Source organism: Paroedura picta, chromosome 3 (genome assembly GCF_049243985.1).
Source record: "Paroedura picta isolate Pp20150507F chromosome 3, Ppicta_v3.0, whole genome shotgun sequence".
NCBI classification, from domain to species: Eukaryota; Metazoa; Chordata; class Lepidosauria; order Squamata; family Gekkonidae; genus Paroedura; species Paroedura picta.
Window position 1 is genome coordinate 11,709,075 of NC_135371.1, and position 24,727 is coordinate 11,733,801.

The window sequence follows — 24,727 nt, forward strand, 5'->3', positions numbered from 1 at the left end:
TCGGGGGAGCAAAGCCGGAGGTCCGGAAAGAGTTGAGCGTCCCCGCACGGCGCCTGGCCGGGAGGTTTTGGATTCCGGCGCATGGGGGCCAGTGCGGGGCAAGGGCAGCGCACGAGCGGAGCGCCTCGGCTAGATGTCGGCCGGGCGCCCGGCGCAAACCCGCAGCGCAGGGCACGGGGCTCCCCGGGGCTCCCCGGGACGCTGACAGTCATCGCGGGCGGAAGAGGAGGCGGAGCAGGAGGCAGCCTTTTCCACGGGGAGGAGACGCCGGTAAGAGGCAGCCGCCGAGAAAGCCCCGCGCCATCAGGAGAAGGGCCGGGGGGGTTTCTTCCCCGCGGGAGTCGCTCGTGGGCCGCAGAAGGCGCAGCAGGGCGGCTGGGCAAGCGGGGCGCTCCCTGCCCTGAGGCCGGCATTCTGCACCTGCCAGGCGGCGGCGGGGGCAGCAGGCGTGCCGCGCCCTCGTCCTTGGCGGCTCCTCTCCTGGCTTTCCGCGGCCGGCGGCGCGGGCTCCTGCTTGTGTTGTGGGGCGGCGCCGCAGGTGCCGTCGCGGCCGCGGCCAGACCCCCCGGACACGTCTGTGGGCGGGGTGGCGGTGGAGCAGCGAGCGCCCGGCGACGGTTGCTCTTTCCTTGGCCAAACGTTTGTGTGGCTGGCCTCTTCCATCGTGCAAAAGTGTTATTTGGTCGGCAGCAGAGCCCTTTTCTAAATCTCCCAACTCAGCTCTGAGTGACAAACAGCAGCTCTACTCGATTCTCTGAGTCCAGGAAGAGAGCCGCCCAGGAAATGGGGGCTCTGAACATTTGGACACCTCTTAACACCTTCGCTTCTCTATGATTTACAGAAAGATGCCTGCAATCTCTCTCTTTTTCTTTAAACAGTTTGTATTTCATCAGGGGCCTCATATCTACTTGGAGAAACAAATCCCAAAGCTGGTAGACACCTGCTAGGTGCTGGGGCAGCCCAATTGGCTCTTCCTGCTCCTTTGAGCATGCGTCCTCCCTGCTTGCCTCCAGAACAGAACAATGATTGCAGACAGCAGTTAGGACAGTTAGGTCTCTTTCTCGGCGGCGCTGCTGCAGCCGGCGGCCATGCTCCACTGGGACCGCCGGACACGTCTGTGGGCGGGGTGGTGGTGGAGCAGTGAGCGACCGGCAACCGAGAGGGCGGCAGCTATAGCTGGCCGCATCCTGATTGGCCCAGATTTGAGCTCGTACACTCGCCAGGACCGGACTTCCGAATACTTCCGAAGTATTACAAGGACTTATTTTTTGATTGGTGATAAGGAGAAATTGAAATATGCGTATTTACTGTGTTTATATCATTGGTTAGTTTTAGTGTCACTGAAAGAGCGGGTGGATACCGAGGACTTTGTTCTGACCCCTCTTTGAAAACTGAGGCTTAATTGGAGAGAGGAATAAAGGATAGGCAACGTCAGCTTGTTTTGTACGTCTTTTTTAGCCATTCTCTGACATAAGCTGGTGAAGGTAGGTCTGAAGAGCATGACCCTGGTCTCAGTGTAGATGGGCAGCCTGATCTGCTCCAGTGCTGTTGGAGCGGAGGATGCAGGACAATGCCAGAACCTTTAGTGGGGGGAGGGAAGGTGTCACTTGGATCTGAGTGTTAGAGGCCCTAGAGTTAGGTGTTGGTCTTGGGTTTAAAAAGAGCCTCTTGTGGAGCAGAGTGGTAAGGCAGCAGACATGCAGTCTGAAAGCTCTGCCCATGAGGCTGGGAGTTCGATCCCAGCAGCCGGCTCAAGGTTGACTCAGCCTCCCATCTTTCCGAGGTCGGTAAAATGAGTACCCAGCTTGCTGGGGGGTAAATTGTAATGACTGGGGAAGGCACTGGCAAACCACCCCATATTGAGTCTACCATGAAAACACCAGAGGGCGTCACCCCAAGGGTCAGACATGACTCGGTGCTTTCACAGGGGATACCTTGGGTTTAAAGGTAACAATATTGAGGGTAAAACTGGGATTTTTGATTTCTATCAAGATATTGGAAGAAAAAATACGACCAAATCTTTTGTGGAAGCAGGACAACTTACACTAATCTCCCAGTCAGTTTGTTCAGAAGAGTGAGAAAAATTGATTATTAAAGCTGCCAGGTGATAACAGCAATTCCTTAGTTATTTTCATCTTATTTAAATAACTTGGGGCAAAGCCCACTGTACCAAGAATCCAAGGGGCACTAGGACGCATGCCTGCACGGTGCCTTTCCTGGCTGCTGACCCTTCTCCTGCTCCCCGCTTGATCTTGAGTTCCGGCATGCTGCAGTTATTAAAGAGTAGCCAACTCTAATCTCAATAGCTGTTTCCCCCCCCCCCCCACACACACACACTCCCCTTCCTTGTGCAGCCAACCTCCAGGTAGGGCCTGGAGATCTTCAGGAATAACAACTTATCTCCAGGCATCAGTTATTCTGAGAAAACTGCTGGGAGGGAGATGGGGGGAGAGCAGAGGCCGCTCTGGGGCCATGGGCCTGGTGATGGCCTTTACCCCTACATCTACCCTCCCTCCAAACTCCACCTCCAAGCCTCAAGGAACATTCCTCACTCAGGGTCACCCGGGCGCCAGGAGACCCTTCCGAAGGAACAAGCCTTGTCCGATCTGGTGCTTCACCTTTGTCCCGCTCCAGCAAGAGATGGGGGGGGGGGGGGCAACAGGGTCCTGCAAACGGACCAGCGCATCAAAATTCGTAGAAGAGCGGTGCTCAGCACCAGCCATGCTTGGGTATAGCCTGGGAAAAAGATTGCGCAAGGCAGCGTCGGGACATCCTAAGAAAGCTGGCGAGGGTCGTGTTCACGGACTGTGGGGAGGGGGGTACTCTTTTGCTAAGGTGCGTGCCTGGCTGCAAGAGCTCAGGACACGGGGAATTCCTTTCCTCCCCAGCTCTGCCCCCGATTTGAAAAACATACTAATGGACACGAAGGTCAAGCATTAAATTTTTAAAATGGTTTTAAGAGTTCAGCAGCTAATCACAACTCACACCTGGCCAAAGGAGGCTAAGAAGTTTTGAGATATATATAAGCACGTGCGTGCACAAACGCACACAAGAGGCCTGTTTCACATTATGTTGCGCACATCCTGCGTCGTGGCCGGAAACGTCTTGCTGCATCAGTCATTTTATAGCAGTCGTTGAGGAATTGCATGAAGTGGATGCACGAACCCATGTAGCCTGAGCTACAGGAGAGCAACTAGCAACGAATGGGTGTACAAGAGTGCAGGCAAAGCCGAAAATAATTTTTCCCCAAAGTTGTCACACAAAATATGCCTCTCTAAAGTCCCCCCCTCCAAAAATCAGAAACGAGATTATTTTATTGCAGTTTCAAGACTCAAGATTCCATAATGGGTGGCATTCCCAAAAGCACTATGCATCTATGATTAGATGCATCTATGATTTAGATACATAGGCGTTTCCACTAAAAAAAAAAATGAGCGGGCATCGCTCGCAAAACAGTGTGCAAACCAAAAGACCGCCACTTTTGTGACCTTACAAAGATCTGGTTTTAACGCATACCGCTTCTTAACACACATAAAATAAGTCAAGCAGCCAAGAAAAGCTCCAAAGGAAGAGCTGTAAGGTGTCAGGGCCAATGAAAGAAGATGTCCAGTTATCAAGTCATTTGCTGTCTTCCGAAGGTTGCTAAAAATTATCAATGGTATGTCCTCTTATTATGTCTTGCAATGAGTGGGGCCTGCTCCTGGCAAGACAGAGACCCCCCCACACACACACACAGACACACACACACAACCCCTGCGGAACAGGACGGGTCCGATCCAACCCTGCGCTTGTCTCTGCAGATCTTCTTCCTGGAGATTTGGGGAGGGAGGGCAGTCGGGTCCTGCAAATGGGGAGAGCGGTGTTCGTCGCCCCCATGTTCGGGTTTTGCGCCAGGTCTTCCTGCCCTCTACCATTCCCCGGAATCTATTTAAGTTTGCACCGACTGCTTCAGTGACCCTGTGGTCTCTAAGGCGGCCAGAGGCGCTGGACTCCGGTTGCTGATTCCCGCAAAAAAAAAAAAGAAAAACCCGGCTCAGCTGCTGGGTACGTCCCCGGCGCCGTTTCGCTCTTCTCCGGGGCGCTGTTTGCAGCTGGGGATCGCGCGCAGCGAAGTCCGTGGGGCCGCTGTTTTCCCTGCAGGTCTTAGTCCCGCTCCCCTAGGAGATTTCAGGACGGGAGCTGGGGGGGGGGGCACACGGGATCCTGCAGCAGGTTTGGGCCAGCCACAGGCTCTCTCCCAGCTCCCCGTGCCTGTTTTGGAGAGAGGACGGGCAGGCTGCAAACCAACTCTGCAAACCGCGCTGTTTCTGCAAGGCCAGGCTTCCAGAAATATGGCTTTTAACTCTCTTTCCCGTCCGTCGTGTTGATTTCCGAAACCATTTTATGTTTTCAGGGGCATCCGGGTCGGGGGTCGGGAGGGAGGGAGAGACCCGGTCGGGAGGATCAGCCTGCGCAGCCTGGCAAAAAGAAGGCGCGAAGCGGCGTCGGGAGGAAATCGGGAAGAATACAGAAGGTCTCGGTACGGCAAGGCAGATATACGCAGATATACCGTTTGCAAACTGTTTTTTTAAAACATGCTAATCACGCATTTTAGAAATCTTAAAGAGATGAAGACGGTTTCGTTAGATGTTATTAAGCGGTTTAAAAGAGGAGGAAAAAACATATTAAAGCCCCTCGGATCCCGAAGGCCACCGGGGAGCCTAAAATCGGCAGGGGACGGACACCGTTATTTCACCGCTCTGAGTATATCTCAATGAGCTTTCGAGTGCAAGCACATTTTATAGCTGGGGAATAAAATCAGAATCCAGTAGCACCGTTAAGACCAACGAAGATTTATTCAAGGCGTGAGCTTTCGAGTGCAAGCACATTTTATAGCTGGGGAATAAAATCAGAATCCAGTAGCACCGTTAAGACCAACGAAGATTTATTCAAAGCGTGAGCTTTCGAATGCAAGCACATTTTATAGCTGGGGAATAAAATCAGAATCCAGTAGCACCGTTAAGACCAACGAAGATTTATTCAAGGCGTGAGCTTTCGAGTGCAAGCACATTTTATAGCTGGGGAATAAAATCAGAATCCAGTAGCACCGTTAAGACCAACGAAGATTTATTCAAGGCGTGAGCTTTCGAGTGCAAGCACATTTTATAGCTGGGGAATAAAATCAGAATCCAGTAGCACCGTTAAGACCAACAAAGATTTATTCAAAGCGTGAGCTTTTGAGTGCAAGCACATTTTATAGCTGGGGAATAAAATCAGAATCCAGTAGCACCGTTAAGACCAACGAAGATTTATTCAAGGCGTGAGCTTTCGAGTGCAAGCACATTTTATAGCTGGGGAATAAAATCAGAATCCAGTAGCACCGTTAAGACCAACGAAGATTTATTCAAGGCGTGAGCTTTCGAGTGCAAGCACATTTTATAGCTGGGGAATAAAATCAGAATCCAGTAGCACCGTTAAGACCAACGAAGATTTATTCAAAGCGTGAGCTTTCGAATGCAAGCACATTTTATAGCTGGGGAATAAAATCAGAATCCAGTAGCACCGTTAAGACCAACGAAGATTTATTCAAGGCGTGAGCTTTCGAGTGCAAGCACATTTTATAGCTGGGGAATAAAATCAGAATCCAGTAGCACCGTTAAGACCAACGAAGATTTATTCAAGGCGTGAGCTTTCGAGTCCAAGCACATTTTATAGCTGGGGAATAAAATCAGAATCCAGTAGCACCGTTAAGACCAACGAAGATTTATTCAAGGCGTGAGCTTTCGAGTCCAAGCACATTTTATAGCTGGGGAATAAAATCAGAATCCAGTAGCACCGTTAAGACCAACGAAGATTTATTCAAGGCGTGAGCTTTCGAGTGCAAGCACATTTTATAGCTGGGGAATAAAATCAGAATCCAGTAGCACCGTTAAGACCAACGAAGATTTATTCAAGGCGTGAGCTTTCGAGTGCAAGCACATTTTATAGCTGGGGAATAAAATCAGAATCCAGTAGCACCGTTAAGACCAACGAAGATTTATTCAAGGCGTGAGCTTTCGAGTCCAAGCACATTTTATAGCTGGGGAATAAAATCAGAATCCAGTAGCACCGTTAAGACCAACGAAGATTTATTCAAGGCGTGAGCTTTCGAGTGCAAGCACATTTTATAGCTGGGGAATAAAATCAGAATCCAGTAGCACCGTTAAGACCAACGAAGATTTATTCAAAGCGTGAGCTTTCGAATGCAAGCACATTTTATAGCTGGGGAATAAAATCAGAATCCAGTAGCACCGTTAAGACCAACGAAGATTTATTCAAGGCGTGAGCTTTCGAGTGCAAGCACATTTTATAGCTGGGGAATAAAATCAGAATCCAGTAGCACCGTTAAGACCAACGAAGATTTATTCAAGGCGTGAGCTTTCGAGTCCAAGCACATTTTATAGCTGGGGAATAAAATCAGAATCCAGTAGCACCGTTAAGACCAACAAAGATTTATTCAAAGCGTGAGCTTTTGAGTGCAAGCACATTTTATAGCTGGGGAATAAAATCAGAATCCAGTAGCACCGTTAAGACCAACGAAGATTTATTCAAGGCGTGAGCTTTCGAGTCCAAGCACATTTTATAGCGGGAATAAAATCAGAGTCCAGGGGCGCCTTTAAGACCAACGAAGATTTATTCAAGGCGTGAGCTTTCGAGTGCAAGCACATTTTATAGCTGGGGAATAAAATCAGAATCCAGTAGCACCGTTAAGACCAACGAAGATTTATTCAAGGCGTGAGCTTTCGAGTGCAAGCACATTTTATAGCTGGGGAATAAAATCAGAATCCAGTAGCACCGTTAAGACCAACGAAGATTTATTCAAGGCGTGAGCTTTCGAGTCCAAGCACATTTTATAGCTGGGGAATAAAATCAGAATCCAGTAGCACCGTTAAGACCAACGAAGATTTATTCAAGGCGTGAGCTTTCGAGTGCAAGCACATTTTATAGCTGGGGAATAAAATCAGAATCCAGTAGCACCGTTAAGACCAACGAAGATTTATTCAAAGCGTGAGCTTTCGAATGCAAGCACATTTTATAGCTGGGGAATAAAATCAGAATCCAGTAGCACCGTTAAGACCAACGAAGATTTATTCAAGGCGTGAGCTTTCGAGTGCAAGCACATTTTATAGCTGGGGAATAAAATCAGAATCCAGTAGCACCGTTAAGACCAACGAAGATTTATTCAAGGCGTGAGCTTTCGAGTCCAAGCACATTTTATAGCTGGGGAATAAAATCAGAATCCAGTAGCACCGTTAAGACCAACAAAGATTTATTCAAAGCGTGAGCTTTTGAGTGCAAGCACATTTTATAGCTGGGGAATAAAATCAGAATCCAGTAGCACCGTTAAGACCAACGAAGATTTATTCAAGGCGTGAGCTTTCGAGTCCAAGCACATTTTATAGCGGGAATAAAATCAGAGTCCAGGGGCGCCTTTAAGACCAACGAAGATTTATTCAAGGCGTGAGCTTTCGAGTCCAAGCACCCTTTGTCAGGCTAAGTTTTGTTGGTCTTAAAGGTTATACTGGCCTCTGATTTTATTGTGCTATTTCAGCCCAACGCAGCTACTCATTTGAATCTTTCCTCCTGTTCATTATCCACGCAAACGGGCATGCGCACAAGAGCTCAGGCCTTGAGGAAAACATTGCGCGTCTGAATAGTGCTGCTTTTAAACTGCTACTTCAGACCCACACGGGGTATCCCCATTCCAATCTTCCTCTTGGGAAGGAGTTTTGGGAGGAGGGCTTTGAATTGGCTTGTTCTGCCCCTTCGAGTGGGGACTGAAGCGTCAAGAAAGGGTGGGCCTCCTTTCACGCCACCCTTAATGCTGACGCTCTCCCGTCTAGTACCCCTTGTAAGAAACAGAATCTGCCCCTAGTATATGATAATCACATGGCGAATTACAGGGTAGATTCCATTCAAATGAGTAGCTGTGTTGGTCTGAAGTAGCACAACAAAATCAGAGGCCAGTAGCACCTTTAAGACCAACAAAACTTAGACGAAGGGTGCTTGCACTCGAAAGCTCACGCCTTGAATAAATCTTTGTTGGTCTTAAAGGTGCCCCTGGACTCTGATTTTATTGGGGTAGATTCCAGTTCAGCCTGCAAAATGTTCCTTTGGGGTCCCCTGTTCTTGAGCAAGTGTGTGTGTGTGGGTGCAGTGGGGTGTACAGGTGGTGGTGTACAGGGGGGCACTGCTTTTATTCTGCAAATAATTAAAACGCCTTCTATTCCGTTTCCGGTAGTCAGTTCATTTGGCATGAAATGCTACCTTAGAACTAGAAATCTGTTCAGAAAAGAGGTGAATGATATAAGCGCAGCCATTTTGTATATGTTTTTTTCACTCCAACTCAGTGGGCGGCTGGAACGGGGGTGGGAGTGGGGATTGGGCTTCGAATCGGATTCTTCTGCTCCTTTGGATGGGGTGGGTGAAATGTCAAGAAAAGGCTGGCCTCCTTTCTCCAATATTGTGCAGCCCAGTTTCTAAGGCATATTGTGTGCTTCTTTTCCTGCACAAAATAAAAATAAGACATTCCCCTGTTCTTTTTGGAGATGCCGGCTGTCTCGGAAGAGAGTCAGTGTGCTATACAAGAAGACCAGCTGTTTTTGTTCTTTTTTAATATCCCACTTTTCACTACCTGAAGGCAAAGCGGCTTGCAAACATCTTCCCCTTCCTCTCCCGGTGACAGATACCCTTTAAGACATGTGAGGCTGAAAGCTCTGAGAACAGCTCTGAATAGTCTGCACAGGGCTTTTTTACCCAATCCCTCCCGTCTGAATTCGATTTTGATTTTGGGTGCTTTAAATTTTCCCTCTGCAGCATGCATGATTGATCCAGAGTGACCCTATCTTTCCCCCTTCTTTCCCCTGCAATATGGATATAAGCCTCGATTTTTGAAAACCCAGCATCAAGAAGAGTGCAGGCCAGCACTATCCAGGCCTGCACTAACTATACCTGGAAGTTTAATTCTGTTCTTTTGACAGCTAGTACAAGTAGACAAAACTTGAAAGTGACCTTGGAAAGGTACTTCTAAGAAAATGTAGATAGCTTAATATCAAATACATTAAGGTGGGAAGCTGTGAAAGCAGCAGTGAGGGGAGACTGTATTAAGAATTTATCAAGAATAAAGAAACAAAAATATAAACAAATTAAGGATATGGAAATAGAAGTTGGTAAATGAATAGATATTTATAAAAGATCGGGATCCCCCGCAGATAAAGTTAAATTAGAATAGAAATTAGAAGAATTAAATATGTTAGATATAAATAGAACAACTTTAAAATTATGGTGTATGAAACAAAAATATTACGAATTTGAAGGGAAATCCTCGAGACTATTAGCAAACAACGTGAAGTTAAATCAAACAAGGAAATGGATTATGGCAATAAATAACTAAGGGGAAATTGGTTAAGAAACCTAAGGAAATATTAGACTCCTTCTTGGAATTCTATAACAATTTATTTGCAGCAAAAGAACCCCACTCTCAAAGGATTAACAAATATTGCCTTTCTGCGAAGATTCCTCAATTAGAGTCTGGAATGAGAGACATGTTAGATAGACAAATAACAGTAGAAGAAATTAAAACAGCTATTGACTCATTAAAAGTAGGAGCAGCACCTTTAAGACCAACAAAGATTTATTCAAGCCGTGAGCTCACACCTTGAATAAATCTTTGTTGGTCTTAAAGGTGCTTGCTGAAATCGTTCTCAACTATCCTTTCTACACCGTGTTGTTTTCTGAAACTATTTTATGCTTTGAGCAGTAGCCGAGTGTGTGTGGGTGGGGGGAACACAGCCGCGATCCTGCACCAGGTCGAGGGCAGACGGCGTAGTGGGAGACCAGTGCTCAGCACTGGGCACAGCCTGGCAAAAAGGGCACAGCGTAGGGGCGCCCTAGGAGAGGCGGCGAGGGTGGCATTGGGGCGCCCTGCAGCTCCAATCACTGAGATTCCTTTCCTGGCCAGGTCTGCCCACCTGGCCGTCTCGCTCCAGCCTTCCCTGTTTTTTTGGAGTTGCAGCCTTTCTCAGCAGGGGAGGGGAGGGGGGGTTTGCATAGCCAAGGAGCAGTAAGGAAACCTCCATGAAACTCATGATCATATAAGGAGCCCCCCCAGGGTCAGTGTTTCTTGGAGGTTTCTCCACTCTGACCGCTGAGGAAGAAAAGAACTTTGAAAACGGGATATTGAAAAAGGATTCTTTTTTGTCTCTTGGGAACCCGCTTTGGTTTATGTTTGTACATCATAGATATGAATATCTACAGAATAAATTGGAATAATTATAAACACATTTTTTTTTTACAGTTTTGTACTAGCCAATTGGTTGAATTTTTCTAGTTAGGTTGGCACACCTGGCAGGTTTGCTTCGCCTTCCCTGTTTTTTTGGGAGATGCAGCCTGTCTCAGCAGCCAGCCAGTGTGTTATAGATCAGGGGTAGTCAACCTGTGGTCCTCCAGATGTTCATGGACTACAATTCCCATGAGGCTCATGGGCATTGTAGTCCATGGACATCTGGAGGACCACAGGTTCATTTTCAGTAAGAGGAAGCTGAAGTTAAAGGAAGTGGGGATCTAGCATCAGGGGGGAAATACAAGGACTCCTGTTTTATAACCCTCTGCTTGAAAGGCAGAGGCTTTATTCTGATATCCCACAGCATCTGATGCTGATAGGGAAGACAGTCAGTCAGTAGCCCCTTCCTTGCCTGGGCTTCAGAAGGTGAGGATGGAGGACGATTCTGGGGCTGTATCTGACACAAGGAAGTCTCTACTAGACTTTCTGTCAGAACAATCCCTGAGGCTGTTAAGGGAGGCCGCATCAAGCCTGATTCTGTGGCTAGATTCATTATTGACAAGGCAAAAGCAATCAGCTCATTTAGTCCTTGGAGGTTTTAGAAACCCTCCGCCATTTCTGTTCGCTCTTGCTGAATTCCCCGAGGAGGACAGAAGGGACAGAAAGCCACACAGTCAACGAGCGGAAAAACCTTGCCATGAATAGTTGGCCCAAAGTTATCTTCTTGATAAACCTGGCATCGGCATAGCCGTTTCGGTGACATTCCTTGAAAGCTTCACGTCTCTTCCTAAACTGTTATCGCAACTTCTGTACCACTAATATCTTCACTGTAAGTGTGAAGAAGTAATCATTTCTAAACCCACATTTCCTGTGGCACGTAACATTGCTGGGTTACCAGCTGCCTGGAAGGAAAAAATTGTCACAGTTCTCTGACAGAGGCCCAATGGGATGCTATTTACCTCTGTGGGTAAAAAGCTGCTCTTTGTATACATTGAAGGGACAGGGCTGTGGGCAAGCCCCTCATTCTTGTTCTAATATGGAAGATATTTCAGCTGTCTTCCTGAACTCTGAGGACAGCTTAGAGCAGAAGGGTTCCCCAACATGGTGCCCATTGCATCGGATTTGCTTGTCTGCCCCCTTCCTGCTCCTACACCCTCGTACTACGGTCTGCATGGCAGCCGCCAGCCTCTTCTCCTCCTCCAGTTTGAGAGCCAGTTTGATGTAGTAGTTAGGAGTGCAGACTTCTAATCTGGCGTGCTGGGTTCGATTCTGCATTCCCCCACATGCAACCAGCTGGGTGACCTTGGGCTCACCATGGCACTGATAAAGCTGTTCTGACCAAGCCTTAATATCAGGGCTCTCTCAGCCTCACCCACCTCACAGGGTGTCTGTTGTGGGGAGAGGAATGGGAAGGTGACTGTAAGCTGCTTTGAGCCTCTTTCGAGTAGGGAAAAGTGGCATATAAGAACCAACTCTTCTTCTCCTCCTCCTCCTCTTGGCAAAAAGCCCACCATTGACCACCTGTGCTCTGCCTTGTTTCCTTGCTTGCAAAGAGTACCCCAAGAACAGGGTTGCCTTCTTGCCAATGAGCTGGAAGAAGTGCAGGGGGAGGGAGTCCCCCAAATTACTTCATGCCCAATTACCTCTTACCCCAGAACAGAAGGTGGGGACAGGCCTGGTGCCATCTCCCATTGTGATTCGAGTGGACCAAAACGTTTCTAGGCGGTGCAAGAAGATTGGAGACAGGAAGACATTCCAAAAATGACAGAATGGTTTGAAAAACTGGAAGAACTGACAAAAATGGCAATATCTAGTTTGGTGAATGGCAGACCAGCAGAGGAATTTGATGAATGTTGGGTATATTTTATACATTGCCTAGCTAGTTAGTCATATTTCTGTTATAAAGATAGTAGTGTAATCGTGTACTTGAACTATATAATATAACTATATGTTTTTTTTCTTTTTTCTGGCTGTTCTTTCTTTATAGACTTCATAAAAGATGGTGAAAAACCAGCATTTTTTTAAAAAAGGAAGTGATACTGTTGCCCCCAAAAGAGCAAACCGAGCTGACTTATGAACCTGCTTACCTTCTGAGATCTCATGAGATCTAACCTGGCCACCCAGGTTAGAGCCATGTTGCTCTCTTAATGAACAATTATTCTAATAATATATGGCTGGGGTGGCTGAACTATAGCTCTCTAGATGTCCTTGGACTACAATTCCCATCAGCCCCTGCCAGCAGATGCTGGTGGGAATTGTAGTCCATGGACATCTGGAGAGCAACAGTTTGGCCACCCCTGATCTATGGTCACAGCAAGCCAATAATTGTTTTTGATCAAGGTCCTTTGAGGGACCAAATGGAATCTTTGTATGGGGGTCCTTGGTGGCTCTCGGCTGTCCTGGCATATGCCTGCATAGGACTGCGCCACAAAAAGTTCTGTGTTGTTGTGTGTGCAGCATCTCAACAGGCTTTTCTTTGCTTGGGCACCAGTTTGCTTTCTCAACCAGGGTTCTGATTGCAGGTGAAAGGAGGCCCGAAGCTCTGCACGTAACGGTCTCGGTCTCTGGAGTACAGTTTTTTCCTCCTCACAGGTCCCGGATCTTCTTAGAGGAAAGATGGACGTGGAACACAATGCTTCAGAGATGGCCCAGCTGGATCATCTTGTCCCCAATGGACAGCAAAATAATTCAGGTACCTGCAGCCTCTTTTTCTGGAAGCCAAGCGATAGGCCATTTAGAACAGAACTGCGGGTGCGGATAATATTTCTGTGCTTTCGGGGCTCTATGCGTCAGTGATCACTTTACTAAGAACATAAGGAGAGCCCTTCTGCATCAAGCCAGCCGACCATCTAGTCCAGCATCCTGTCTCACACAGTGGTGGCCAACCAGTTCCTCTGGAAGTTCAACTACAAGGTGTAGAGGCCGAGGCTTTCCCTGGAGTTGACTCTAGGCATTGGAATTCAGACGTTTTTCAAACTGACTCAGTCTTGGGGAAGGGGACTTCATGGGGAAGATACGTGGAGTGAGCTTTTCCACATGGAACTTCTCTAGGCTTCTGAGTCCTTGCTGCAACCCCCCCCCCTTCCACAATTTCCGCTTGTGCTTTCTTCCACACAGGTCTGCTGCTGGCTGCTGTTTGGCTTCCTGCCAGTGACCCATTCTCCTGCTACTGCTGCTTCTAGTCCTTCTGCCCTCCCTGCCATTAATGCTCCTAGGGCTTCTTCTGGGCCCTTGCATGCCGCTGAGATGGCTTGCGCTTGCCTTACATGATGTCAAACGCAAATGCAATTCCGCAGTGAGGTACCATCTCTAGCTATGCCTGGAATCTCTTTCATCAAGAAGCTGGCCTGTCTCTGGAAATTCTGATTCGTTGCTGAACATGGGTCAGAGAATTCTGGGGGTTTAGTTGGGGGGAGGAGCATCATCTGGGCATAGAATTGGGGTCAGTGTGGTCGGGCAGGTAGGGTTGGACTAGATGGCCTTCTGGGCCCCTTCCAACTCAAAGGGTGTGTTGCCAGTGGAATCGGCTTGTTTGCCACCAGCTGTGGTTGACAAGCAGATGGCATAGGCTCCTGTGTTGCCTAACAAGGGGTCTGTTTTATTTATTTTTAGAAAATCCTATTAGTCAGTCTTAACTGGGGTAAGGAGCTCACTAGCCTACGTCCTGGGGTTTTGATGGGACGGTTGAACTTTGGTTCAGAATGTAATTTAAAAGGGTTTCCTGGGAGCTTCACTGCCCCAGCTCCCATGCAGGAGCACAAATCGGGGGCAGATGAGGTGCACTGGGACAAATGCTCCCCCGTGTGGGTGCAGGAAGAGGAGGGGCAACCTGCCATGACTAAAACTCCAGCCTGCAGCCCAGCATGAAACCTCCTGTGCATAAATGGTCTTTGCTGGTTATTAACAGCTGTCAGTAGTTTTTATTCCTAGAGAGTCCTTGGGAGATGATTCCGCTCTCGTTGTTGTTGTTGTTGTACAGGTGAGACAGCTGAAATTAACTGGTGGGCCTCAGTTGGCTGTTGAGCTGCTGAGTCAGGCGTTGTCTGCTAGAAAAGAAGGCTTATAACGCATACACTTTCTTGATTTTGGTCTTAGATCCTGGCTTGGACCGTGCTGCCCATGTCGACCGTAGAAATGTTTTATCTCTTATAAAAGGTGAGCTCAGTGACTGAAGGATGCCGTCCTGGGACGCTTGAACCCTTAAGCCTTAGATAGGCCGATTTTCAGACAGCAGCAGTAACATTTATTTGTTTGATGGGATGTATTGCCTATATTTGAGTGTTTTGTGCTGTGCAACACTCTTTAAACCAGCTTTTCTCAACCTTTTTACCATTGAGAAACCACTGAGACAATCTTCAGGGTTTTGAGAAACCCCAAAATTGGCACAGTTGTGCAGAGTATGGTTGGGAACCATAGCTGTGGACATGCCCACCCTCCCCTTTCCCGCCCTCTCCAGGCCCACCGGTGGCCAATTTGGGAGTCGGTGGGCAGGTTGACAGGACCAAATTTTGCAGCTGGGTCATTCATGTGGCTTCATGGCAGGACACCTGTATGAAGAAGGCTCTCATTCGGATCGTTGTAATTTCCAGTTAGAAGCATGCGTGATAGTGGAATAAAATGTTGTTACCTGCCCTAAGCTTTTGGGGAAGGGCAGGCTATAAATAAAATGGTATTATTATTATTATTATTATTATTATTATTATTAGTATTAGTATTATTATTATTATTATTATTATTATTATTATTATTATTATTATTAATATTAGTATAAAATTATAATAGGCTTGATCTTGGTTGGAAGCCTCAACTACCCATTGTGAACAAGAGTGACGAGTTTTTTCAACACAAACAAGGGCTGTTCAGATTATAACAACTCTGTGACAGCTGAGAAACCCACTGGGGGGGCATTGCTTCAAACCAGCCATATGGAAAAGTCTCTCTTGAGGTAACGCATTCAGTTCCAACCCAAAATGCATGCATGCATGTATGCATGTATGCATGCATGCATGCATGCATTCATTCATTCATTCATTCATTCATTCATTCATTCATTCATTCATTCATTCGATTTATATACAGGCCCTTTCTGTGATGTCTCAGAGTGGTGTGTATAGAACAATGGAGAGCGGAAAGATACTATGCAACATTTGAAATGGTGACGGACAACGGTTATAACAGTAGTAATCATTTTGTACGAATAACAAGGGATAAACAGTTTCTCTTAGGGACATTTCTGGATGTCAGGGGTTGCCTGGTAAGGGACCAGGTTCTAGGCAGGCCCTCGTTTCTGACCTTCACCTGAGAGCCCAGCGGAAAAGCTCCATTTTGCAGGCCCTAAGGAATTGTTCACATTTACAAGTTCTAATCTTCTGACCGAAAAGATAACTTTATTTGTTTCACGTATAGGGTGAAAGCCTTGTACCCCAACCAAAGTTTACTTAATGTTCTATTTAAATTTTTGATTCAAATTGAAGTATCCTTGATACGTTGAAGTAAACAAGAATTGCAAATGTACAGATAACTCTAGCATATGTCAAAGAGGTGTTGTACGTCAAAGAGTAAATTAGCATGCATGTCATTTGTTATTCAGCCCAATCTGAATTGAGAATGCATTGCAGTTTCTAAGGTTTTTACCAGAGGCTTCTCAGAAAAGATATTTCTCACTGAATACCAAATTTGAGCAATTCAGCGGGTCCAAGGGGGTTCCTAGTATATAAACACAATTATAGAGCCTCTTGTGGCACAGAGTGGTAAGGCAGCTGTCTAAAAGCTCTGCCCATGAGGCTGGGAGTTCAATCCCAGCAGCCGGCTCAAGGTCGACTCAGCCTTCCATCCTTCCGAGGTCGGTAAAATAAGTACCCAGCTTGCTGGGGGGGGGGGGGGTAAACGGTAATGACTGGGGAAGGCACTGGCAAACCATCCCATATTGAGTCTGCCATGAAAACGCTGGAGGGCTTCACCCCAAAGGTCAGGCATGACTCGGTGCTTACACAGGGGATACCTTTACCTTATGTTTCATTCAGCTTTCTTATCTTTCATCTCTCTGAGCATCCCGTGACACTTCCTCTACTGAATGTTTGTGGCAAATCCAGTTTTGTCCTCCCTGTAATCCACCTCGAGTCTGTGAGGAAGGCAGACTGCAAATAACCAAACAAATAAATACATTTTGGGGGTGGAATCAATTTATTCACAATTCAACAAAACAGCGGACAGCGGAACTTGTTCGTGCCAGTTTATGAGTTCTCTCTCTGAGGCCAAGACTCCAAATTGGGAGCACAGTAGGCAAAATGCACACTTGCAATTGTGCACAGGAACCCAAATCAGATTCTCAGGCCTTCTTATGCTAAGGATTTTAAGCAGCCCATTCCAATTAAATTTTTGAGTCCACGACAGCTCCACAAGGGATGGGAGTTCAGCTTTTCCTCCTAGGCTGTTTTCCTAACCTCAAATAGCTCTCCCCCCCCCCTTTCCCAGAGCAATCATGCAGGTGGCTTACATACCTTTGGAGAGCTTGTGCCAGTCAGAGGCACAATGCATGCTATAAGTAATACAAATCTTTTTCTCTCTCCCCATCTAGGAAAATGGAAAATATGGCTCCTCATATGTTCAGTGGTTCTGAATATCATCTTGGTCATCATCTTGGTCAAAGGTAAGTTCATGCTAGTGATTCCAGTCTAGCCTGATCCCACCAGACCTTGGAAGCTAAGTAAGTAGGTTTGTCCCTGGTTACTATTTGGATGGGAGAGCACCAAGAAAGTCCAGGGGTCTTAGAAGAAGAAGAAGAGTTGGTTCTTATATGCCGCTTTTCCCTACCCAAAGGAGGCTCAAAGCGGCTTACAGTCGCCTTCCCATTCCTCTCCCCACAACAGACACCCTGTGGGGTGGGTGAGGCTGAGAGAGCCCCGATATCACTGCCCGGTCAGAACAGTTTTATCAGTGCCGTGGCGAGCCCAAGGTCACCCAGCTGGCTGCATGTGGGGTAGTGCAGAATCGAACCTGGCATGCCAGATTAGAAGTCCGCACTCCTAACCACTACACCAAACTTATGCAAAGGCTGGCAATGGCACACAACCTCTGTTGGTCTCTTGCCTTGAAAAGCCTGTAAAGTAGCGGTCCCCAACCTTTTTAAGGTTGAGGACCGCCTTCGGGGGTGGCGAAGAGCCGGCGGCCCGGGCGCCGTGCATGCACGTTAGCACCCCCTGGTGGTGAAAACGTGCATGCCGCACATGCACGTTTTCATCACCAGAAGGCGCTAACGTGCATGTGCAGGAACTCCGCACATGTGCGTTTTTGCCCGCTGGCGTGCCGGCGGCCGCACCTGCCTCTCCCCGCCCCCCCCCCACAGCAAAAAACTAGCCGGGCCAAGAGTGAAGTGGCCACTTTGGCGGCCGCTTCTTGCTGCGGGGGGGGGGGGGAGAGAGGCAGGCATGGCAGCCCGTCACCGAGGCCTTCACGGCCCAGTAGCGGACCATGGACCAGGGGTTGACGACCCCCGCTGTAAAGGATCTCCCTAAGTCATCTGCGACTTCAGGGCACTTCCCACTACCGTCACAATCCCAAGATTACAGCCTGTATGATTAATATGTCCTTAGCCAGAATCACAGATTGAGTCGTTCCTTTTCTTTTATTCTGAAAGAGGCCCAAGGCTCAGGAATTGAGGTCTCAAGCCCTAGCATTAGTGGTCCTAGTATTCAGGGCCATTCTGCACTCCTAAAAATTTAGCGTTAAGCAATCGCAATTGCTTAATGCTATTCAAAAACGCTCCCTCTGCCATTTCTCACCTCCTCACTCTCCTTCCGCTTTCTCACGCTTCCTGGCACTCCGCACGGCTGATTAAAATGGCTGTGGAGAGGGACTTGCTGTACCAGCGAGTCTCCCCCTGCCTGTCAGTCATGGCAGACAGCCAGCCAATCAGCTTTCTCCTAGTTTTAAAGGGAAAGCGATCTTTAAAAAAAACAAAAAAAACTTCTCCATTGCTATGCCTATGCATATAATCATAGATGCATAGTGCATAGCCAGTCTGTTTTGGAAGTTTGACACTTGCAGATTAACAGAAATAAGTTTTTCCAGAATTTTTTTTTTTGGGGGGGGGTTGTTGAGAGGCATGCCTTGTGTGCCAACTGATGGGTGGGGAATTTTGTTTTATTCTGCCTCTATGGACCAATGCATATTCATTGGTCCAGGCAGCTTGCTTCCCCCCCCCCAAAAGCCCTGTTTGGGTAGAAGAGATAGGGAGGCGGGCTTAAGGGTGGGCCCTGGATACTGAGATCATGCACAATAGTTTTGCACATGTCCTTGGCGTGTGGGGGATTCCCCAACTAATTTAAAATGGAGGATTTAGCTGCCGGTTTGCTGCCGGGACGCTGGATGCAGTGTGAATTTCCTCCAGATCAAACTGGATTCAGGAGCTTTTTGGGCATGAAATTGGGGTTACTGCGGGTGGGCAGGTAGTTGTAAGACTTGTGCAGGGGGTTGGACTAGATGACCCTGGACAACCCTTCCAACTCTATGATTCTATGAAAGGGGAGGATTGGATAAGATGTCAGTTAATGCTGTTTCTTTCTCTGTTGTAGGACAGCAAAGTCATCCTATGGATTCAAAGACAACATGCCCTCCTAACTGGCCTCTGATAAATGGAACCTGTTTCTACTTTTCTAGTGAAGAAAGAAATAGGACGAGCAGCCAGGAATTTTGCTCTTTGAATGATTCCTCCCTGGCTAAAATTGAAAATGTGGGAAAGGTGAGTAGTAAGAATGTTGCATTGATTTCCCTGTTACAGAATGGCTCTGAGAGCCACTTTGGTGCAGCAGTTAAAATGTCAGACTAAAGCAGGCTTTCTCAACCAGGGTTTCGTGAAACCCTGAAGTTTCTTGATGGCACCAGAAGGGTGGGAGTTAATTGATTTTTAATCTATTTTAAATCTGTTAAACATTTATCTGCTAAGCATATATGGTCATATCCACCTGCCCTCCCCTCCCAAAATGGCCAATGCTGGGGCTAGAAGGGGGGGGGGCGGGGAAGGAGGAGGAGGAGGAAGAAGTTTGGGATAACATTCACTCTCCTTCAGTCTTCTGGCACCTCTACAGTCCTCTAAGAGGTCCTAAAGATGATGGACAAGGGTTCTACAAGCTCTCCAGAAAGTTCTTTGAGTACTCTTAGGTGCACACCGTCTGGTCCAGGGGATGTGATCTCATCTAGTGCAACCGGGTGCCTCTTGACAATCTCTCTGTCCATGTCAGCCCGCCACTTGGACACTACCTCGCCTACTACCATCTCTAGATGTCAGACCAGTGTCAGTGGTTTGGCTGGATCCTTGTTGGGCATAGCCTTGTGCTTGATATGCTGATGAACCCAGAGGGAGATCAAGACATCCATTGAAGACAATGTAATTCTTATGCTACAAATACTTCCCATATGTCTCATTAAAGCATTTAAGAACTACAGGCTGGTTCTGACATCCTGGATGGAACTGCCAACTCCATTTAGTTTGGATCACAGACCCAGTGACTTTCGAGCACAAGGATTACTTGGCTATATAATAACCTCCTCTTCCTTTATGTGGGTCCAGGAGAGGTTGACAGATCCCGTCTATCCTGCCCACTGGAAGAAGGGTACATTTGGTGGAGTATCAGTTCCTCGCAGGGTTGTTTTGAAGACAAAATGGAGGAGAGGAACATGATGTAAGGCATTTTTGGTCCCTGCTGAGGATAAATGAAATAAAAAGATAATAAATGTACTGTTGGTGATGTATTAGATGGAATGAGAAAGCTGAAGGGATTTCTGAACAATTTTTTAACAAACAGTTAGCTGGTTAGTTTTCAATCTGTAGCATATCATGTGGCAAAAATATATATTTTCTTTGGGGAGCCCATTTTCTGCATTAAAGGTAAAGGTAAAGGTATCCCCTGTGCAAGGGTCATGTCTGACCCTTGGGGTGACGCCCTCCAGCGTTTTCATGGCAGACTCAATACGGGGTGGTTTGCCAGTGCCTTCCCCAGTCATTACCGTTTACCCCCCAGCAAGCTGGGTACTCATTTTACCGACCTCGGAAGGATGGAAGGCTGAGTCAACCTTGAGCCGGCTGCTGGGATCAAACTCCCAGCCTCGTGGGCAGAGCTTTCAGACGGCTGCCTTACCATTCTGCGCCACAAGAGGCTCTTTTTATTTTCTGCATTACTAGCCTCATTACTAGCCCAGTTATATGCTACCGTCATTTCTGGAGCCCACATTCTTACAAATTAAAAATGTCTTCACTTGCTCAGTTGTTGACCAGCGAATATTGTAGGTCAGGGGTATCACATCCCTCTCTCCTTTTCTTGAAAGGATATGATCTGCCAGAAGGGAAATGACCAACATTGGATTGGCCTGAGAAAAATCCCAGGAGCCCCCTGGAAGTGGCTCGATGGTCAAGTGGCAACGTGAGTCCTCCTTTTTCCCTTTCACTCTCTAACAGGAAGACCTCACCATGAAACATCTCCCAGGGGCAGCCATTTCATTTCAGAGGGTAGCCATTTTGGTTTGCGGTTTCATTTCAGAGGGTAGCCATGTTGGCTTGCAGTGAAGCAGCTGTGGCACCTTAGAGTCCAATAAGAATTTTGGGTATAAGCTTTCAAGAGTCACAGCTGCCTTTCTTCAAAACCTGAGGAAGGAAGCTTTGACTTTCAAAAGCTTATTACCGCCCTCCCCCTGAATTCTTGTTGTCTGTAAGGTGCTTCTAGACTTGAATCTAGCTATACAGTCTTGTGTTTGTGGTAGGGATCATTATCATTATCATTATCATTATCATTATCATTATCATTATCATTATCATTATCATTATCATTATATTTATAGCCCGCCACTCCCTTGCGGCTCGTGGCGGGTAACAATATCACAAATCCCCATTAAAACCCCATAAAAACAATAATAACATTGCCAATATTGCCGGCATGGCAAGAACAGCAGCTCAACTCCCCCCCCCCCTCCCACTACTAGCGGGTGGAGAGGAGGTCCTGATGATGTTTTGCTTCGGGTCCGGAACCCGAGTCCCCGGGGGAGGCATAGATCTATTATCAGCCCCGGCCTCAACCATAAACCTGGCGGAAGAGCTCCGTCTTGCAGGCCCTGCGGAATGTTGAAAGATCCCGCAGGGCCCGCAGCTCTCGCGGGAGCTCATTCCACCAGGATGGCCAACCCAACCCTCTGTGCCTTGGATCAGACTCCCAAATCACCTTTGTTTTCATCAGGAGGGCTTGGTCCTCTCTGTGCTTAGTAATAGCTTCCACCAGTTCATGCTGGTGGAAAAAGAAAAACTCGGGAAGTATGGCATGAAACAAATCTAGTCCAGAGTTCATTTCATCCTAAGGCACATGGGGAAAAGGTCATCCAGCAGCTTGCATATGATCTTTCCCCCATTTATGTGTGTTTTCTCCCTTGTAAACCAATGAAGTATATTCTCCAAGGATGACAGAGTATCTGTTTCCTGGTGTCCTGGAACTAACCCACTTTTTACTTGGGCTTGTCTTGTAGAAGATGAAGAAGAAGAGTTGGTTCTTATATGCCACTTTTCTCTACCAGAAGGAGGCTCAAAGCAGCTTACAGTCGCCTTCCCTTTCCTCTCCTCTGTGAGGTGGGTGAGGCTGAGAGCCCTGATATCACTGCTCGGTCAGAACAGTTTATCAGCTCCATGGCGAGCCCAAGGTCCCCGAGCTGGCTGCCTGTGAGGGAGTGCAGGATCAAACCCTGCATGCCACATTAGAAGTCTGCAGTCCTGACCACTACACCAAACTGGCTCTCCTAACTACTACACCAAACTGTATGTAGTTAAAATTGAAAGGGTACAGAGGAGAGCGACGAAGATGATCTGGAGCCAAGGGACCAAGCCCTATGAAGATAGGTTGAGGGACTTGGGAATGTTCAGCCTGGAGAAAAGGAGGTTGAGAGGGGACATGATAGCCTTCTTTAAGTATTTGAAAGGTTGTCACTTGGAGGAGGGCAGGATGCTGTTCCCGTTGGCTGCAGAGGAAAGGATGCGCAGTAATGGGTTTAAACTTCAAGTACAACGATATAGGCTAGATATCAGGAAAAAAATGTTCACAGTCAGAGTAGTTCAGCAGTGGAATAGGCTGCCTAAGGAGGTGGTGAACTCCCCCTCACTGGCAGTCTTCAAGCAAAGGTTGGATGCACACTTTTCTTGGATGCTTTAGGATGCTTAGGGCTGATCCTGAGTTGAGCAGGGGGTTGGACTAGATGACCTGTATAGCCCTTTCCAACTCTATGATTCTACATTGCAGGTGGGAGGTCCTTGGAAAGGAAGAGGGAGAGGGAGAGACCTATGCCTATTGGGACGATGATGGCAAAGCCTACATCTCAAGGGGAAGCACGGAGCATCATTGGATCTGCAGCAGACCTGCCACTACGACCGGAATATGAAAGAAGGTGGTGCGGTGGCTGCCGCCACATGGCTTGCTTCCGCTATCCCATCGTTCGCTGTTTCTTTTCTCCGGCTATATTTTCAAATGTGGCGGCTGAACAGTGTCTTCCAATACTGCTGTTTTTTATCTTGCTATTTGTTTCGGAAACGTCATGAATGTGAGTGTGAGTCAAAGCACGTCGTCCCCCCCCCCCCCCAGATCTTCTTCATAAGAGTTAATGGCTGTAATGACTGACTGGCTCCATCTTGTAAGCCAGGGGAAGTCAACCTGTGAGGACACCCTGTGAGGGAGGTGAGGTTCAACCTCACCAGGTGAGGTTGTGGGGATAGGAAGGGAAGGAGATTGGAAGCCACTTTGAGACTCCTTCAGATAGAGGAAAGCGGCATATAAGAACCAACTCTTCTTCTTCTTCAGTAATCTCAGGGCTCTCTCAGCCTCACTTCCCTCACAGGGTGTCTGTTGTGGGGAGAAGAAAGGGAAGGAGATTGTAAGCCACTTTGAGCCTCCTTCGGGAAGAGAAAAGCGGCATATAAGAAACAACTCTTCATCTTCAGTAATCTCAGGGCTCTGTCAGCCTCACCTCCCTCACAGGGGGTCTGTTGTGGGGAGAAGAAAGGGAAGGAGATTGTGAGCTGCTTTGAGACTCCTTCGGGTAGAGAAAAGCGGCATATAAGAACCAACCCTTCTTCAGTAGTATCAGGGCTCTCTCAGCCTCACCAGAGAGAGCCCTGATACTACTGAAGAAGAGCCCTGATATTCAATCCCTCCACTTTCCATAGACTCATGGCGGGTTATATAAGAACAGATAAAAGCCCTGATAAAACCACTATGCCCTTAAAAAGCAAAATGCTATTTCTAATACAAGACAAACAGGATTTAGCACAAAGGTGTCTGTTGTGGGGAGAGGACAGGGAAGGCGACTGTAAGCCGCTTTGAGCCTCCTTCGGGTAGGGAAAAGCGGCATATAAGAACCAACTCTTCTTCTTCTTCTTCTTCTTCTTCTTCTTACAGACGCCTTCCCATTCCTTTGCCAACAACAGACACCCTGTGGGGTTGGTGAGGCTGAGAGAGCGCTGATATCACTGCTCGGTCAGAACAGTTTTATCAGTGTTGTGGCAAGCCCAAGGTCACCCAGCTGGTTGCATGTGGGGGAGTGCAGAATAGAACCTGGCATGCCAGATTAGAAGTCCACACTCCTAACCACGACACCAAACGGTGCTCTTGCTCTGAGCAAGCGGTGGCTCTGTTGCTGGAAGCTGCTGTACAAAATGGCCCATGCGTGCCTCCCAGCCCTGTGCGTAAATGTAGTTGCCTACTGCAGGGCTTCATTCATTCATTCATCCATCCATTCATTCATTCATATGCTACCCTCCTTGAAGGCTCAGCGTGATTTACATGAAACTGGAATGATACAGAGAATTCAGTCTATAATAATAATAATAATAATAATAATAATAATAATAATAATGTCATAACAACAAACAGTATTATAGAACAACTAGATTTAAAGCCCATTTTAATTGAAAATAAAATGGGCGCTAGATGCCATAGGACCTGGGCCCGACTCCCAAAGGCTTCTGCGTAGGCCTGGACTGGGTCCGTGGGGCCGCAGAAGCCTTAATGCTCCCTCCCCCAGCGGATGACAGAAGGCTGAAGTGGGGCTGGGGCTGGATTGGGGGAAAGCGACCTACCTGTCTGCGGCGGCGTCGTGTCCTCATGGGCTGGGAGCTGCGGGGACGCAGGTTGCGGGCGGCCCTGAGGCGGCCGGCCACATGGCGCGTCACAGGAGTGACAGCCAAAGCGGTGGGCCCCGGTAGCAATGGCGAGGAGAAGGCGGTGGACCCCGACGGTGACGGTGAGTTAGCGGCAGCCTTCTCCCGGCCGCTGGAGCGGCCTTGCCGCGTCTGTGACGCGGTGTGGCCGCTCCTGTGGCCAGGAGAAGGCAGAGTTGGGCGGGTGTGCAGGTGGAAAGGAGCAGGGCCCTGCTCTTTTCCCCGCATCAAGGCGGAGACAA

General features: G+C 47.7%; 1 protein-coding gene across 1 annotated transcript; it reads left to right on the top strand.

Moving 5' to 3' along the window:
• On the top strand, positions 1–24,718 carry LOC143831513 (C-type lectin domain family 2 member A-like). Its single transcript, XM_077324553.1, has 7 exons — positions 1–270; positions 12,893–12,992; positions 14,396–14,455; positions 16,878–16,949; positions 18,874–19,040; positions 20,624–20,718; positions 22,573–24,718. The coding sequence occupies exons 1-7, from the start codon at positions 82–84 to the stop codon at positions 22,709–22,711; spliced, it is 822 nt and encodes a 273-aa protein (XP_077180668.1). The 5' UTR covers positions 1–81; the 3' UTR covers positions 22,712–24,718.
• The last annotated feature ends 9 nt before the right edge of the window (positions 24,719–24,727 follow it).

What these genes read in the sequence shown, in the direction of transcription:
- LOC143831513 (XM_077324553.1), top strand. Translation starts at nt 82, where the DNA reads ATGGGGGCCAGTGCGGGGCAAGGGCAGCGCACGAGCGGAGCGCCTCGG. An exon ending in TCCACGGGGAGGAGACGCCG is followed by an intron (nt 271 to 12,892) that starts GTAAGAGGCAGC and finishes TCCTCCTCACAG; the next exon opens with GTCCCGGATCTTCTTAGAGG. An exon ending in AAATTGAAAATGTGGGAAAG is followed by an intron (nt 19,041 to 20,623) that starts GTGAGTAGTAAG and finishes TTTTCTTGAAAG; the next exon opens with GATATGATCTGCCAGAAGGG.